Here is an 18,315-nt window from a genome sequence, read left to right as displayed (position 1 = left end):
ATTTAATTATGTCATTCTATAAGCCGCTGTGGTATTAGTACTTCATCTCAATAAATTGAAAAGAGTGAGGATGGAATATTTTTTATCATTCTATCTATTTAACTATAAACTTATTTAATTCTATAAATTCTATGTTCACTAGTTCGAAATGAGGACCACATGTGAAATTCTAAATTTAACAAAAATACCGCTGACAAAAAAAAAAAAAAAACTAAATAGTACAAAAAAAATATAAATAAAAGTAATATGGTTGTATATCTATATTTCATGGAATGAGAAGGGTGAGATATATAGAGTAACGAAAAAAGTTGGTAAATAACTAGAATTTTTCACTATCTTATTACTGTCAAATAACTGTTTTAATCTTATTATTTGGATAAATTTAAAGACTAAAAAGTAAGAGTCTCCATTCAATTTCAAAGGAATTCTTTTTTTCTTTCTTTTGTTACGATCATCTAATGTTATGTATGAATAAACCTGAGAATGCTTGTTCACTGAAGGAAATGACAATATTATTGATAAATTTTGGTACTTCCAATTTTTTTTCATATGAAGATCAATAAGTTATCGTATTAAAAAATGACAAGGAGTCAATAGCATAATTTCTGTGGGGAAAATATAAAAACATAAAGTGCTGAATTGTAGAAAAAATTTATATAAAAAAAAAATCACTTACCTTAAGTTGTAGTAGTAAGGCCCAAGAAGATGAACTTGTGATCTAAATTTTTAAAAATTTCATCTTATTTAGTGGGCTCGAAATTTTTTGAAATGAAGCTCCATGCCACAAAATTTTATCTTTTAGGATAAGCTCGAATAGATTGAGAATTAATGAAATATTAAGGTTCATAAATCATATGAGACAATTCTTAATGTAATAGTATACAAACATAGATATTGGCACAGCATTTCGAGCAAGAAAAAGAAAAGTGAAGAAGAATGTTGGAGAAATATATTTGAGCTTCTTTTTGGCTTTAGTCTTCTACTTTCTCTGTAAATTTTACGAGCTTAAAATAGAGCGATCCTTTATATTCTGTTTAACATATACGAAATTATCATGTCTCCTATTTGAACTGATGAGGCAACCCAATCAAAAGACTCAAAGCTATATATATATATATATATACATACATATATTGTGTGCGCTGTGTGAAGAACAACGGGCAATAGTCGACTCAAAAATACAAGTGTACCAACTTGTCTAAATCAGTGAAAGGTCCCAGTCAGCATGCCAACTCATCCCATAGCTCTCAGACAAACACGCATGGCCAACAACTGAAATGCAATCGTCCTCTTGATAGAATAGAATCGTCCCTCACTGAAAATCGTTAAAGCTGCATATATTTTCTGGTTTCTTCCGCATTAATTGGCAGTGAAAGTTTTTTTGTTTTTCTTATGTTATTCTTGTGTTTTTCCTTGATTCCCTGTAAAGAGCTGTAGAGCTCTATAAATATATCACTCCCGCTAAGAAAATTATATATGAATGAAAATCAAGTAGCTGTGAATTGTTCAATTTTCATATTAACCAAGGCAATCTGTTTTCTTAACTTAGTATCAGAGCCAGAAAATGGCAGGAGAGAACAACAACTCTTCAACCTTCAGCCCAACACCTCAAAAAATTCAAACTTTGTCTAGTAGCTCAATGAGCTCTGTGTGTACTCTGAAACTCAATCACGATAACTTCCTCTTCTGGAAAAATTTGGTACTTCCAATCATAAGAGGAAACAAACTTGAAGGTTTCCTCACCAGTGCCAAATCAAGCCCACCAGAACACACAGAAATAATTGCAGAATGAAGCACTAAAGTTGAAATCATAGTGAATTCAGAATTCGAAGACTAGTTTGCACAAGATCATATGCTACTGGGTTGGCTTTACAGCTCGATTGAAACAAACATAGCCTCCGAACTGATGGGGCACTAAACATCAAAACTCCTATGGGATGGAATCTAGGATCTTTTCACAGCAAAAACATGAGCAAATATAATTTATTATAAAAGAGAATTCGTTAAAATGCAAAAGGACAACTTAAAGATGGAAGAATATCTCAAATCCATCAAAGGAATTACTGATAACCTTGCTCTAACAAGACACCCTGTTACACTGCAAGATCTCACCTCTCAAGTTCTTGCTGGATTAGATTCCTCTGAATACAACCCACTCGTGTGTTAAATCACGGAAAAAGAATGCATAAGTTGGGTCGAACTTCAATCTCAACTACTCAACTATGAAAGACGGTTGGAACAACTCAACATAACAACGACTACTCTAAACCTCGGACGTCCCTCAGTACATTTTTCTAGCTTCAGAAATAACAAAACTCATTAGAACTTACCTTTTCAATCGATTAACAGAGAAGGAGGATGCAACAACCCTTTTAACGGAAGAGGTCGTCACAACACCAGAAGATGAGTAAGACTTAGTGGTAACTCCAGACCAATCTGCCAAGTGTGTGGCAAAATTGGACACATTGTCGCTCACTGCTATTATCGTTATGACAACAGCTATATGGGAGCCATCCCAAAAAACTCCCTAAATTCCTATCAAAGCTCAACCTTTTCGGCCACTCCCGAAGACAACCTTAAAGATCCATTTTGGTATGTTGACAGTGGTGCTAACAACCATGCAAACTGGAGATGCAAACATATTGCAGTCGAAGCAACAATATGAAGGAAGTGAAAGTCTCATACTTGAAAATTGTGAGAAAATGCCGATCAGACACATTGGTAAGATAAACATTTACACTCCCAAAAACAAAAAATTAACCCTAAACAAAGTGCTATATGTACCAAAAATCAATAAGAATTTACTAAGTGTTTCTTAACTTACCTCTTCTAACAATGTTGAAGTTATCTTTAACTAATCCTCTTGTTTTATGAAGGACAAAACCACAAGTAAGGTGCTGCTATTAGGGAAGCTTAAAGATGGGTTATACTACTTGGGCTCCTCAAGACCAATTTCTCTTTATCATCCTCCCTGTCAAGCCTTAATCACTAGCAAAAACAACCAAACCCCTGAATCAAGAACATTGATGTGGCATAGAAGACTCGAACATCCATCTTCAAAAACCTTATCTGTCATTTTAAAAAATGTAATGAATCATTTAAGTTAAATGAAAATATTTTTTGTGATGCGTGTCAACTAAGCAAGTCTCATCTTCTTCTTTACTCTCTGTCTTTATCACATGCAAAAACACCCTTCGAAATTGTTCATACCAATGCCTGGGGACCATCTACTCTCCCTTCACTCTCAAGCCATAGGTATTATGTAATTTTCATTGACAATTACAATCAATTCACTTGGCTTTATCCACTGAAACAAAAATTAGAAGTTTTTCAGGCTTTTACTCTGTTCAAACACCAAACAGAAATCCAGTTTGGGAAGAAAATAAAGTGTCTTCAATCAGACATGGGAAGAAAATTCACTGGTCTGGCCCAGACTCTTCAAAATAATGGAATTAAGATTAGATACTCATGTCTCTACTCATCAACTCAAAACAGACAAGCTGAAAGAAAACATCGGGATATAACCGAAACCGGTCTCACCCTCTTTGCCGAGTCGGGTGTGCCATTGAAATATTGGCTTAATGTTTTTGAAACAATTGTATTCTTGATTAATACAATGCCTACACCAATCTTGAATCAGTCCTCACCACTTGAAAAGTTTTACCACAAAAAACCTAACTACAAACAGCTAAAAACTGTTGGGTGTGCCTGTTTTCCTTGCCTACGACCATATCAGAATCACAAGCTCACCTTCAACTCAATAAAATGTATTTTTTTTTGTTACAGTTCTCTAAACAAATGATACAAATGTCTCAGCTCCATCGGTGAGATGTATGTATCCAGAAATGTTGTCTTCAAACTTGAATTCCCCTATCACCATAGTTTCGTGAAAATACATCAACTCAAAACTGTCTCTAGAGTCACATTACCTTCCTGGTTGAATATATTTTCCAACCCTACATCAGCCTTTCCTTTCCCAAGGAGTTCGAGCAGACAAGTCGTTGAAGAAACTCTAACACCAGCTTCTTCCCTATGGCAGAGTCCTCACTGCAACACTCACCAAGAGATCCTCAAACCAGTGACAATTTATTGTAAGAAGAACCGATGTCTTCTCCCAATCAAAGCATTACACTATCAGATCAAGAAGAAGAGAGAGTACAAGCCGAAAATACCCTGACAGAAGCTCCAAGACACCAGATGATGACCAGAGTTCAAGCTGAGATATTTAGATTGAAGAACCTGCCACAAGACTTCCAACTATTCAAAGCAGTCATGGTAAGAAATCTTACAACACCTACTTTGATTACTGGAGCAACCAGAATTCCCCACTGAAAATTGGCCATGGAAGAAGAAATGTCTGCCCTAAGGAATAATCAGACATGGAAGCTGGTTCCTCATCATCCTGTGAACCTAGTTGGCAACAAATGGGTTTACAAAATCACGACCAACGCCGATGGAAGCTTCCAATGGTGTAAAGCTAGACTAATGGCAAAGGGTTTCATCAAACACCTGGAATAGACTTCCATCAAAACTTCAGCCCAGTAATTAAGGCATCAACCCTTTGAGTGATTCTGGTTCTAGCAGTAACAAACGGGTGGAATATCAAACAACTGTATGTAAACAATGCTTCCTAAATAGAAAATTAAAAGAGACGGTTTTCATAAAGTAACCTAAAGGCTTCGAAGATCCTAAAGACTCTAACTATGTTTGCCAACTCAACAAAGCTCTGTATGGACTCAAGCAAGCTCCAAGAGCATGGTTTGACAAGCTCAAATCCTTACTGCTCGAATAGGGCTTCAAAAACTCACAAGCAGATACATCTCTCTTTTTCTTCCTTACAGAGACAACCAAAATCTTCATCCTAATCTATATTGATGATATAATTATTACAGGAAACAGACAAGAGATGATGCTAAGTGTCATTAACCAACTTCATAATTTTTTTGCACTAAAAGATCTTGGAAACATTCATCTCTTCATCGGCATCGAAGCAACATGGGATGACACTGGTCTCTTCCTTACTCAAACAAAATACATTAAAGAACTCCTTAAAAGAGGCAACATGCTCTCTGCTAAACCATGTCCGACACCGGCAGTAATCGGTAACAACTTGTCCACTGGAGAAGGAGAAGAGCTGAAAGATCCGACTCTTTATCGAAAAATGATAGGATCTCTTCAATATCTAACTCACACAAGGCTAGATATATCGTTCATTGTCAACAAACTTAGCTAATTCTTGCAAGAACCAACTGATCTTTACATGAAAGCCTTGAAAAAAGTTCTCTGATATCTCAAAGGAACGACTAATGTCGGTCTCCACATTAAACCTAGCGATAGACTAAACATTATTGGGTATTCAGATGCCGACTAGGCCTGCTCAAAGGATGATCACTGCTCGACCTCGGGTTACTACATCTATCTTAGAGAGAATTTGATCTCCTAGAGTTCAAAGAAGCAGAATGTTGTATAAAGGTCAAGTGTCGAATCTGAGTACAGAGCCTTGGCCCATCTAGCTTGTGAAATCACCTGGCTGGATTCCTTACTCAAAAAGATAAACATCACTACTCCACAAACTCCGATAGCCTGGTGCGATAATATAAGTGCCACGGCTCTTGCAAGCAATCATGTTTTTCATTCACAAACCAAACTTATTGAAGTTGATGTTCACTTCATTCGTGACAAAGTAAAAAAAGGAGCTCTCGATATTAGATACGTGCCGTCATATGATCAGACCGCCAATTGCTTCACCAAGGCCCTGTCACAAACACAGGTTAAGTATTTCAGGGAAAAACTTGGAGTGGTTCATCGACTGCTTCCCTTGACAAGTTTGAGGGAGAATGTGAAAAACAACTAGCAACAGTCGACTCAAGAATATAAGTGTGCTAACTTGTCCAGATCAGTGAAAGGTCCCAGTCAACATGTCAACTCATCTCACAGCTCCCAGACAAACACGCATGGCCGATAACTGGAATGCAATCATCCTCCTGATATAACAGAATCGTCCCTCAGTGAAAACCGTTAAAGCTGCATATATTTTATAGTTTCTTCCGTATTAATTGGCTGTGAAAATTTATTGTTTTTCTTGTGTTATTCTTGTGTTTTTCTTTATTTCCCTGTAAAGAGCTGTAGAGCTCTATAAATGTATCACTCCCGCTAACAAAATTATATATGAATGAAAACAAAGTAGTTGTGAATTGTCAAACTTTCAAATCAACCAAGGCAATCTGTTTTCTTAACTCACTATATTCAACTTATATTAAGACATTAAATACATAAGTAATATATTGATTCATTCCACGAAAAACTATACAAAAATGAAGTTTTCTTTTTTCCTCTCCCACTATAGTAATTTTGTTATTACATTTTTCGATCTTCAATTTCTTTTATACAAAAATTCTTCAATTTCTTCTATGTAGAAATTTAATTTCAAAATTAGTCTTGTTGAGATTAATTATAATATTTTATTAATTTTTTTATTCTACAGTATTATTTAAAAAAATCTTAAAAATTATTTCACAATAATCATATATTATTTTTTTATATTAACTAGTTACATAAGAATGGTAAATGATAAAAAAGTTTGACATTTTTATTATCAATAACAAACAAAATTAAATAATTTTTTTGGAGGTAAAGACAAAACTAAATTTAACAATTCAAGATGATGAAACAAAAATTTATTTTGATTTATTATTCAGATATTTTTTCTTATATTTTATATATTTAATAATTCTTATAAATATATATAATGAACATTATTAACTTCTTGAATTTTTACTTTCAGCAAAAAAATAAGTAAATTTACTTAGAAGCGTAAATTGTGTTCCCATGCTACAAGATGACGAATTTAGCCTCTTTAAAAAAAAAATAAATAACGCCATATATAATACCGAAGCAACTAGGGTTTCAGAGGGTGCGAGGGGGAGGAGTGAGTATCGTTGCCGCTAGCAAAGATGGGTAGGATTTCGCTGATCTCAATGATCCTGTACCCAGCTACTTAATTTTATCGGTCTCCAAACAAGATTCCTGCGTCCTAGAATTTTCCTTATGATGTTTTGCTTTCCTCTCTTGTTTTTTCAGGCATTTCTCGAGATTCTATGCACAAGAGGCGCGCCACTGGTGGCAAGAAGAAAGCATGGAGGAAGAAGAGAAAGTATGTCGCTTTTATTCTTCTCCATCATCTAGAATGTGAACTTATAGGCGAATGCATTTATCGTTATAAGGCCATCTTTTAGTTTACTTATCCTATTATTCCGGCGGGGCTTTTTGTATCTAAAAGAACATTCAATGTTCAACTTATTCTCTAGATCATCAGGGCTCAGTTTATTTTGTTATCGATGCTGTCTAGCTTACTCTGAGCTGACAATCTAACACAGTTTATTTGCTGATTTAAATTTAGTTTTAAAACTTCGTCAATGAAAGTAATAGGATATGTATTTTAGGATGCTTTTGGGGTTGGAACGCACTATAGTAATGGACCATAAAGGGAATAAAATGCTGTCAGTTATTAATGGTATGCATATTGATGTAGTCTTGCTTAAGTTCTGAATCTAAAAGCTGGCATGGGGTAAATCTTAACTTTCATTTGCATCTAGCAAATATATGTAATATTATCTTTTTGTATGGGATTAAACTTAAATAGTCACCTAAGTAAATAATATAGCATGCTCATCTAACTGGGATGTTTGTGTCCATCAGAATAATGAGCCATCAACAAGATGGACTTGTTTTCGTACTTGATGATGCAAATTTTTTTAAAAAAAATAAAAGAGAGAAATATTATTCACAAAGGTACCAAGGAGGTACCACCCATATATAAAATAGTTATATATCTATTAAGTGGTCGATAACTAATTCAATGACTTCCCAATCATGCACATCGTGACCTAACAAGATAGATCTAAAAGTATGAAACTATCTATTTCTAATGTTTATAATATTAGTTTCAATGCCCTCAAACGCTCTCGCATGATACAAAATTAAGGGCTTGTGTATAAGCTTTTCACATGGTTCTCAACTTGGCAATGAGTAATTGAAGTTGAGGTTGTTTTTAGTTTTATTCTTTATTGGAAAATGTACCTGTAGGTGTATTCTTGTTCTTTAACATCCGAAAAACTGGCTTGTTCATGTTGTTTATACTTTGATAAGGTATGAACTTGGTCGTCAGCCTGCAAATACAAAGCTCTCAAGTAACAAAACTGTAAGAAGAATTCGTGTAAGAGGAGGCAACGTGAAGTGGAGAGCCTTGAGGCTGGATACAGGCAACTACTCCTGGGGTAGTGAGGCTGTCACTCGCAAGACTCGTATCCTTGATGTGGTTTATAATGCATCAAACAATGAGCTAGTCAGGACCCAAACTCTGGTGAAGAGTGCAATCATTCAGGTTGATGCAGCACCATTCAAGCAGTGGTATCTCCAGCACTATGGTATTGACATTGGTAGGAAGAAGAAAGCAGCAGTATCTAAGAAGGAAAGCACTGAGGTAACAAATTTGTGTCTTGCATAATTATATTTAGCTCACTCTTATTTCACCTTATAGATCCTTTTGAGCATGCCATTCTGATATGTTCGATCGCTGTTTAGTTCAGTAGAGGTCACAGACTTATGTTCAACTTATTTTTATTGTGGTTTCTGCATCTCCTAAAATTTTTCATTTCCCTGCAATTTGGCTATTTGGAGAAAGATGTTCTGTTCAAGCTGTTGCTGCAGATGCAGACCTGATTGTCAAAACATTGTCATCTGTTGTTAACCTTTCTGTTTTAATGCATAGATCTTTGCTATTATAAGGGGCGGTTGAGATCTTTGCTATAGTTATGACAAAGATTAATTTCCCAATCTGTTTTAGGTTTTAAATGTTCTAATTTTATTTAATGATAGGAGGGAGAAGCTCCTGCAGCTGAGGAAACTAAGAAAAGCAGCCATGTTCTTAAGAAGCTTGAGAAGCGCCAAAAGGATCGCAAACTTGATCCCCACATTGAAGAGCAGTTTGGAGCTGGTAGGTTGTTGGCGTGCATTTCATCCCGACCTGGTCAATGTGGCAGAGCTGATGGGTAAGTTTTCATTTTGGTTTTCAACTTCTATTCTCTTATACGGTCTATCTTACCTATATTTTCTCTTTTAATTTGTACATTAATGGATATATATGAAGGGTCAAGAGCTTTAGTTTATTTTAGTTTCAACTACTATTCTCTTTTATTGTTTATCTTGCCTTTATTTTCTTTTTTAATTTGTACATCTATAGGTATATATTGGAGGGTAAGGAGCTGGAATTCTATATGAAGAAACTCCAGAGGAAGAAGGGCAAGGGTGGTGCTGGAGCTGCTGCTTAGGTGCATTATTCCGATCGATCTTCAGTTTCCAGTGTTGTTTTATTTTAGGTTTGTGTTTGACCAGAACCATTGATGTTAGATACTCTTGAGTACTTGACTGGTCATTGATAGATTGATCTTTTGGTATTGTGGTGGCTTGCTTTTGTTTTTGTTGGAAATTTTTGTTTATTCTGTTATTTAAGCTATGTCTACTTTAGGGAAATTGCCTATACACCAGTGCATGAATCTTATGGTCCTAAAGTTTTTGTTTATTTGGGTTCTTCATTATATGATTACAGTGACAACCAAGTTACTGTGTTCATCCACGAATTTTCTAAATTTAGAATCAGTAACACTGACCAAAATTATGTGAGACTAAGATGAGCAAATCTCCACCTTATTATGTGTTTGAAACCCCTTCCTGAAATATTTTAATTGCCATTTTTTTATAATGTCCTTACTCTTACCTCTCTTGCATAATAATGATAAATTTTTATTCCATATGGGATTGTTTTACTGGGCAATATGTGCGCGTAGAGGTTAGATATATTTTCTCCTGGGTTGGATTAGTTGGTTGTATATTTGTAAGATTTCAGATGAAAATTTGTCCACTCAGTTAAAGAAGAAAATATCTGTTCCAAACTGTAACATAAACCAAAATTGATTTTGCTTCTTTCCTTGTAATTTTACAGAAATTTTGCAAAAAGGATCTTCCTTTTTTAGTTGGCGGTAAATTCTGGAAGTAAATTCTTGAATAGTAAAAGAACATATTTTAAAGAATCTATTATTTGATTACTGACTGATTTAAGCTTATATAAATTATGAAAAATTAATATCATTTAGGTGAAGGAGAACCAGAACTAGGCTGTAAAACCTTCCCATTAGAGGTTAAAATGATAACTATATAACAAAAAGTTGTATATGTCTACTGCAATATGGATGCATTCTAGGTCAAAGTTATCCTTTGTTTAAGTTACTATGTAGCCTGAGGATTGTAGCCCCTTTTGACTGAGACAATCTCTTCTGAGCTTTGTTGGTGTAATAAGAAAAAGATTTTCTTGGTTGACCCTAACTCCTTCAGCATTAATTGATGTGAGGAGAAAAGTGTCTTTGTAGTATCATTATTATAGCCGCTGAAAACACTTCTCCATACAAAAATCCTAAATTTAATCAATATTTGTCATCTGCTTCTTCCTCATGGCACAGCATTTCCATGTTTCTAAAAAGTATTTCTGCGGCTTCAAGCATAATTATGGTAATGGTGGAACTTATTTTCACGATAGTTATGAGTGTCGTTTCCACGTGATTGAAATGATGTTTTTTTTTTAATTTTAAGATGTGCATATTTCTATGTAGGATACGTATAAAGTGTCATAAGCTTATAGCATTTGCAGAACAGAAGATGGATAATGAGTAAATAAAAAAATTTTGAGGACGAGGGATTTTTTTTTTTGTCTCAAAGCTGAGAGAGCGCATATAGTTCAATTCAATCAGCTAATAGTATAACTTTAGATTAAAAACATAAAAGGACAAAATAGGTTAAACCAATTTGAATAGCAGAAGTGATGTGAGAAAGAGAAATCTTATTTGATAGAATCTTTCCTTATGGGTCAATTGTTGAACCAATCCACCTGAAAAATCAAAAGCCAAAAGTGAGCCAGCTGCTAGGAGTGACAATGTTATTTACTGTGTTTGAGAAGTTCTCCAGATGCTGCTTTTTCTCCCGCATCGGAGGTTCTTAATATATTATATTATATGTATATTTTAATGAAAATTTTAGAGGGGGAATGTCAAAATCATAGTGTGTGTGTGTGTATATATATATATATGTATGTATGTGGAGGTGGGTTGGCTTAAAGGTTTTCGTAGATGCTCTTACACAAAGGGTATACTGTAGGCGGAGATGACCATTAATAACAGAGCTCTCACGGTCTGTCTGCCTGGAAATGAGACGCAGGAATGTTGTATTGAATTCAGCTGCTAAACTTAGAGCATCATCTCCAATACATTCAGTATTGTCCACATCAAACACTAGATTCATTTCTCCATGAGAATTTTAAAATTTTTATATAATTTATTTGTTAATTTATATTTACTCTCATCATAAACTGATAAAAAAATTCTCCATAATTTTTATGTTTTTTTTTTCCTCCTAATTGGGTTCCTGATATTCTTTAAAATTAACAAACACCAAGACTTGTGTTTTGGATAGAATTTCACTTTCTTTAAATAACTTAAAAATAAACATTTCTCCAAAACATTCTCAAATCACTTTCTTAGCCTTGAGTACGTTAAAATTAATCGAGGTATAATATCATTTATTGTGGTTTAAACTTGGATACAGGTATCTGGCTTGTCTGTATAAAAGTTTCTTTTCCAAAAAAGAAATATATATATATATATATAACATAAAGATCTTGGATATATTTAAAAGCCTCTGTCAATGTAAACCGACACAAGACGACGTGGCTGATAAGAAGGTTTAAAGGAAGCCAGGGCCCGGCCCTTTGTCTGGTCTTTGTAGCAACGAAATTGGGGAAGGGGAGATTAATGATCTGATTGGCGTTACGTTACCTAACCAGACAACCGTATCTCCTACATTCAGATTTTACAATCTTTTTTACCTTTTAATGTTCTATTCATGTTTCTCTTTTTCTTTTTTGCTTTTTGTTTAAACCATATGTTTCTTTTTCTTTAAAGAAAATATATTTTTGCCCAAAAAAAATGTCAAATCCTCGTCAATAGACCCGACAACCCACAACAGGGGAAGGATATGCAAACATGTCAAGTGATCAAAAGTTTCACTTCAAAATTTAGTTTACACATGCTCAATCTCACTGGAACTGCACCATACCATGAGCTTGAGAAACAATTCAATCATTTTTCTTTTAGTACTGAAACAATCAAGAGTATGTCAAAGAATGCCATGCAGTAACCTCACAATGCCTCCCTCACCTTACTTGTCCTGGACGAACGATGTGTTACATAAAAACAAACCCGGGCTCGCCCCCACAAAAAATCCACTCCTCCAATATTATCAACTTTCAATGTCTCTTTCCTACCCTTGAAAACGTTTGACACAACTTCCTCTGTAGTCTAACCATGAGGCTTGACAACTATTAAAGATACATACTCCCTCACTCAACAGGTAAATAAATAAGAGTATTAACATGTGCTTAGCACAACCGAAAGAATTGCTTTATATGGTGTCAAGAGCAGTAAATACCAGGAGTCATTTAGGAATAATGCACTAAAGCACCGGGAGATTCAGATCAAACCCATGTCAATGTGATCTGCAGACCAGGCTATATCCGAGGAGAGAGCTTGAAACACCAACCCTAACTAAGCAATCAGCTAACCTGTTCTCCAATCAAATCTAGACCAACAACAAGGAAAGTGATTCCTTGAAATAACAGAAAATAGAAGTGAATTCCTTGAGCAGACAACAAACTTCTCATGGAGGCAGTCAATAAAATAAAAGCAAGAGCAAGTTCCTTCCTGTATAAGCGATTTCTCTTAGTTTTCCCTGTTTTCTTGGTCACCTCTAGTTTATTCAGCTCCTTAAGACCTGAATCTGAGGAGGACCTCAGGAGACTAGATGTTTCAACTAAAGATTCAGTTTCCTTTTCAGCAAAGGCAACCAGGTCTGCCTCTGATGATCTTCCCAATTTCTTTGTGACTATCCACTCGTAAGAACTTCCAAATCGAAATAATCCCGATATCATGGCATTGAATTTCGTAACAGACATGGTGTTCTCAAACAGAAGATAGGGGACAATAAAAGGAAATGATCGTGGTGCTGGAAGGATATTCAAGATAGACATAATCCCCGGCACATAACAGACAACCCAAGCTGGTAGCTGAGCCTCTGGCATGAACATTGTCAGCGGCAGAATAATGCAGAAGAGTGTGAACGAGTAGAAGGGCAGGATAAGCTTCCGTAAGAGGAAGAAAAGAAATATCAAATTTGCTTTCTTCATAAAACTAACCTGTAAGACAGAAAAAGTAAATTTAAAATGGAAAGTTACAACCGTAAGGTAACTTCATGCAACCAAAATGGAAAAATATATCATCAATATCCAGAATCTTTGAAGAAAGAAAACCAATATTTTCTTACAACATCCACTCATATATGCACCTGCTTAATTTTAGTGCTTCTGTAATGATCTAAAATTATGTATGCATGTCACAAGAGATAATAGAGATTTTTCCAGATATTTCCGATTTTATTTAGTCTGGTAGCCTATGAATAACACAATATCCCATATTAATTTCTTTCACCTACTATTCATTAACATAAAAGTGAAGGGCCAAAATAGTATGGTGAAAGCTCCCAAACCAAGAAACAATATGTTAGTGGTGGGATGTGAACATTAAATTTTTCATGGACAGAAAATTTTGAAAATTTATATGCCACCTGCTCCCAGAGTTGTATGTCAATACTTATAGACTTCTTTTTGCTTCCAGGCCTTGATGACCAAGAGGAGAATATGTTGGTCACAGATATTACAAGTGAAGACTACCTACTTAAATTCTTGAATGTTATCAGGAACAACAAAATTCTATAGCAAGGAACAAGAAAATTACGTCTCTAGAAATTCATTTCAACGTTCCATATCAACTTGGGAATAGACGTGCATTTATTTGCAGACATATCTACATGTCATTCAACAACTTTGACACGAGTAAGTTACATTCCTTTTTGTTATAAAAGCAAATAAGACAACAATAAAGATAGAGATAGTTCTGGGTAAATAACAATTATATCAAAATTTGTACCTTTGAACGAAGAATGTCAACAAAGCATAGACGGAACAACTGCATTGGACCAGAATGCCAACGATATTGCTGTTTCTTGTAGGCCTCATAGGACTCTGGAAGTTCGCAAAGACACTGTAAAACAAAATCTAAATAGTTTCATTCTTGAAACACTTGAACAAACTTCCTAATTAAGTTATGGTGGCATCACACACCTTAACATCATTCAGATAGATAAACTTCCACCCACAAAGATGAGCACGAATGGCAATATCCATGTCCTCAACAGTTGTTCTTTCCAACCACCCACCACAGTCTTCAAGTGCTTTTATTCTCCACACTCCAGCAGTTCCATTGAAACCAAAAAAGTTGATAAATATCCCATTGACCTGTTGTTCAACCTCAAAATGGAAGGATAAGTTTATGTTCTGCAGTCTTGTAAGCAAATTCTCATCCTTGTTTACAAAAGCCCACCTTGCTTGGACCAGTGCTAGGTCATCCTTGCCCTTGAAGAAAGAAATTAGAGAAAACTCTAGTCAAACTAAGGTACAAACATGGGTTGCAAAAACCCTGTTGCTACATAATGGTTAAGGAACACCAAACGACCATGGTTTCGACACCAGGATCACAATAGAGAAGCAGAATTTATCACAAAGCTCCATTGTGCAAAGAATTAAAAATAACTTCAAAAAAAAAACAACAGACCTAAACACACCTTGAATAGCAAGCATTACTGCTGAACCCGAACCCTACTCTTTTTTCAGCAGTTAATGCAACCATGAAACAATATGCAGAATGTGCTCATATCGAAGGGCACGATATATTTTTCCATAAGAAAATAGAATAAAAATAGAAGTCAGCTGAGGGATTTGGCAGAATCAGCTGAATAAATTTTTCTATCAAATGAAAATTAGAGCCATCATGATTGAGCTAATCTTACTCATCTGTATGCTTGAATAAAAGCAACAAAAGTAATCATTCAAGCTTGGTTTTGCTTTTGGCAACACAATGTTTGATTACACAGTCACTAACTAAGAACATGAAACTGTGATGAAATGCCCACTGCATTAGAAGATAGCTTTTCCATTTGGGGCACTCATGTATTGCATTATTGTACTAACTTCATCATCTAAATACTGTTAAGAGGAAGAAAGAAGATGACTATATAAAAAAGATGCATTCCATTAACATGAAGTCACGTACACATCACACAATCAGGGAACTATGATCTACTCATCATGAATAATTACAGACTCCTTCATGACTTCCATGTGCATGAATAGATAGATAAGATATCTACCTAACGAACAGCCATGTAAGCATGGCATCAACATCATGTGTCCAAAATCAACAAAAAGGCAACTCTCAGTTTTACAGACCAGGAATATCCCACTTCTTTTTGATTTCCAAGTGCTAGGTCGGTATATATCTAATCAGGCATGTACACATAAACCAGGGCTATGCTGCGAATCTAAGCGCATTCCATTTTATATTATGTATTGTCCTGTTCAGATTTGATTGGTAAACATGTTCAAACATAGAGATTTCACAAAAGACTGTTGAGAGATAGCAGACACTAGCCTGAAGAAAAAGAAGGTTACAGTTACCTTGAAATGAGGAATAGTCTTCTTCAAGAAATCTGGTGCTGGCTGAAAATCTGCATCAAATATTGCCACAAACTCATAATCTTTAACATAATCACAAGTCATTGCAGATTTTAGATTCCCTGCCTTGTAGCCTGTACGTATAAGACGATGTCTATATAATATGCGGACACCCCTTTGTTGCCATTTCTGTACCTCAGCCTTGATAAGAAGCTGAACATCCAAGTCATCAGAGTCATCAAGAACCTGAACAATCATTCTTTCCTTTGGCCAGTCTAAGATACAAACTGCGGCAATAGATTGCTGATAAACCTGCATGGCCACAGAGAGTAAGTTACGGAGGCTGAAGAAAACAATCATCTGATACCAACGAGAATACTGTTATATGCAAAAAAGTGAATTTTTTTAGAGAGAGAGAGAGAGATGATTAAGTTAAACTTAATAGTACATGACAGTGTAAAAAAAAAAATTAGTGGTGGAAAGACTCGCAGAATCACTCATTGGTTAACAACTGCTTCAATGAGCTTCCAGATGAATAATTCAAATTCTCAGTCACAGGAACTGGATAACTGAAGAATGGCATTATTGAAACCAGGAAGTAACATTATTCAACTATTATGAGGCTATGTAAAAATCACTCTGCTTTTTCTGCTCCATTTATGGTAATTTTGTGCCACTTACACACTAAAGATGACTCATTAAGTTCATGGGTAAATAGAGATATCTAGTAAAGCAGAAGGTTGTGGGATTCTGCCTAATCTCTTCTCAATCCAACATGAATTGTTCCAGTTTCAATTGCTGATGGCTTAAAGTTAGTAAATCTAGAAAGAAGCTATGTTGCCTTACCCTATGTCTTTTGATGGTTATCGTTGTCACTAACACACTACAGACAATTCATTGAATTCACAAGAAAATACGGATTAATTAAAGCAGTAATCTTAAGCAGTAAACCAGAAGTTAAACTCATTGCTGATGCATAAACTCTGAAAGATGAGGAACAGAAAATTACCAAAGACTCTTCTAAACACCCGGTCAAAAAGTTATCAGAATATCTATCAAGAAAACAAGTTACCCTATCATCTACACAAAATGATAACCACAAGATCCAAAATGACTGATCTTGTAATCTTCATAAGCAAACTCATTAATATTCCTTATCAATACGTCAACTCGTGAAATAAATAAACTTTGTTATGCCAACAGGAAAACTACTAAGCAATTAGAAAGAAATTTTATATCATTAAAAGTTTAAAGGCTATAATCCAATCATCGCTTAACACTAACTGATCAACCTATTAACTCGCAAACAGCAAGGAACGCATCCACACGTAGCAAAACCAATAACCTACTCTAAATTTTAATAAGAAGCCATTAATGGGCTTCATCATATTAAATGTTTCCACTATTTAAATTCAATTCTTGGTTAACATAAGCTAATCCAAAGATTAAAAAGAAAAAGCCAAACGAGACAAAATCATAGAATTCAAATAAGAAAAATCAGCATATGACAACGGCACAAAAGAACAAAAAACGAAGGATTGGAGACCTACATCGGCTTACCTCCCTCTCATTGCACATAGGAATCTGCACAAGCACCATGGGATAATCCTCCACACTCCCGGCCTCTGCATCCGCAACCACGGGGTACTCCATAGCCGGCTCGGGTTTGATTCTGCGAAGCTTGATCCAGAAGCAGCCTAGCACTAAAATCACGCGATCCACCGATTGTATTAAGAAAAGTACTATGCACACGTTGGCCAAGCTCTGGAGTGGTGGCGCCAAGTAACGCGCCCTGATATCGAGCCACTTGGCGTAAAGCACTTCCACCATCAGCTCCGCCGACTCCACCGATGGAGGGCTGAAATGCCATCCTTTGAAATATGCAAGAAGCTCGAAACAGAGCAAGAGTATGACCACGATCAGGAAGGCCTTTATGATGCGATAGAGCCGTGACGGATTAGAGAACTCGGAAGCCGAGTCCTGTGACGCGATGCGGCGGTTGGCAGTACGGAGGAGGTTGAGGAAGGAGTTTGTGATCCAGGCGAGGGAGCTAGCGAGTTGCTGGAACCTAAGGAGACAAACCCACGAGAGCTGACGGGCGCTCCGAGCCCGGTTCCGGTCCTTCTCCGGCGCCCGGTCGGAAGTTGGGCTCCGGATCTCGACGGTAAGGAATGCGTTGGTGGTATGGTTAGCGTCGGCAAAAAGCTCGCGGTCCCTCTCTCTTTGCTTGTTCCACCATTCTTGAAACTCATAGTTTTGTGCTCGAGACATTAAACGAAGAAAAACTCAGAAATGTGAATACAAAGAAGCAAAAAAAAAAAAAAAAAAAGTAACTGGGTGGGTAGATCTCCCTTTGTGAGGAGGAGAGAATGAGCTAAATTTGGAAAATGAGTAGCCAAATTTAGAGGAACTTTGGGGTGTTGTGTAGGCGATATGTGCATGTGCAGAGGGTTCTTGGATTTAGGACGGTGGGTTATCGGGATGGAAGCAGGCCATGTGCTTTGGTCGTGGGCGGGGTTTGGTTAGTAAATCCAGGTTTCTGATCTACACGCGCTAATCACGGAGAAGATGCGGTGTCGTTTCGTTGTTTGCTTACGTATGTGTCTCGCGTGCCACTATTGGCGCGTGATAGTGTGCGCTTTTAC

The 18,315-nt window shown here is 36.0% G+C and overlaps 2 protein-coding genes across 2 annotated transcripts; one reads left to right on the top strand and one right to left on the bottom strand.

Moving 5' to 3' along the window:
- Positions 1–6,817: 6,817 nt before the first annotated feature.
- Positions 6,818–9,580, top strand: LOC110821826 (small ribosomal subunit protein eS8). Its single transcript, XM_022051780.2, has 5 exons — positions 6,818–6,957; positions 7,081–7,153; positions 8,149–8,482; positions 8,878–9,050; positions 9,242–9,580. Exons 1-5 carry the CDS (start codon positions 6,954–6,956, stop codon positions 9,327–9,329), a joined length of 672 nt encoding a protein of 223 aa, XP_021907472.1. The 5' UTR covers positions 6,818–6,953; the 3' UTR covers positions 9,330–9,580.
- Positions 9,581–12,097: 2,517 nt separating this feature from the next.
- CSLC6 (Cellulose-synthase-like C6) lies at positions 12,098–18,175 on the bottom strand. Its single transcript, XM_022051532.2, has 5 exons — positions 17,231–18,175; positions 15,674–15,982; positions 14,282–14,572; positions 14,088–14,201; positions 12,098–13,297 (listed from the first exon to the last, which is right to left on the bottom strand). The coding sequence occupies exons 1-5, from the start codon at positions 17,939–17,941 to the stop codon at positions 12,659–12,661; spliced, it is 2,064 nt and encodes a 687-aa protein (XP_021907224.1). The 5' UTR covers positions 17,942–18,175; the 3' UTR covers positions 12,098–12,658.
- Between the last annotated feature and the right edge of the window lie 140 nt (positions 18,176–18,315).

This window comes from Carica papaya, chromosome 3 (genome assembly GCF_054855325.1).
Source record: "Carica papaya isolate Zhongbai chromosome 3, ASM5485532v1, whole genome shotgun sequence".
Lineage (NCBI taxonomy): Eukaryota > Viridiplantae > Streptophyta > Magnoliopsida > Brassicales > Caricaceae > Carica > Carica papaya.
This window is presented reverse-complemented; position numbering and strand designations above follow the sequence as displayed.

Coding starts and splice junctions, on each gene's coding strand:
- LOC110821826 (XM_022051780.2), top strand. Junction 7,154..8,148: donor GCATGGAGGAAGAAGAGAAA/GTATGTCGCTTT, acceptor TACTTTGATAAG/GTATGAACTTGGTCGTCAGC. Junction 8,483..8,877: donor CTAAGAAGGAAAGCACTGAG/GTAACAAATTTG, acceptor ATTTAATGATAG/GAGGGAGAAGCTCCTGCAGC.
- CSLC6 (XM_022051532.2), bottom strand. CDS start 17,941: ATGTCTCGAGCACAAAACTATGAGTTTCAAGAATGGTGGAACAAGCAA. Junction 15,983..17,230: donor CTATGTGCAATGAGAGGGAG/GTAAGCCGATGT, acceptor GTGGCCATGCAG/GTTTATCAGCAATCTATTGC. Junction 14,202..14,281: donor TCTATCTGAATGATGTTAAG/GTGTGTGATGCC, acceptor TTTGTTTTACAG/TGTCTTTGCGAACTTCCAGA.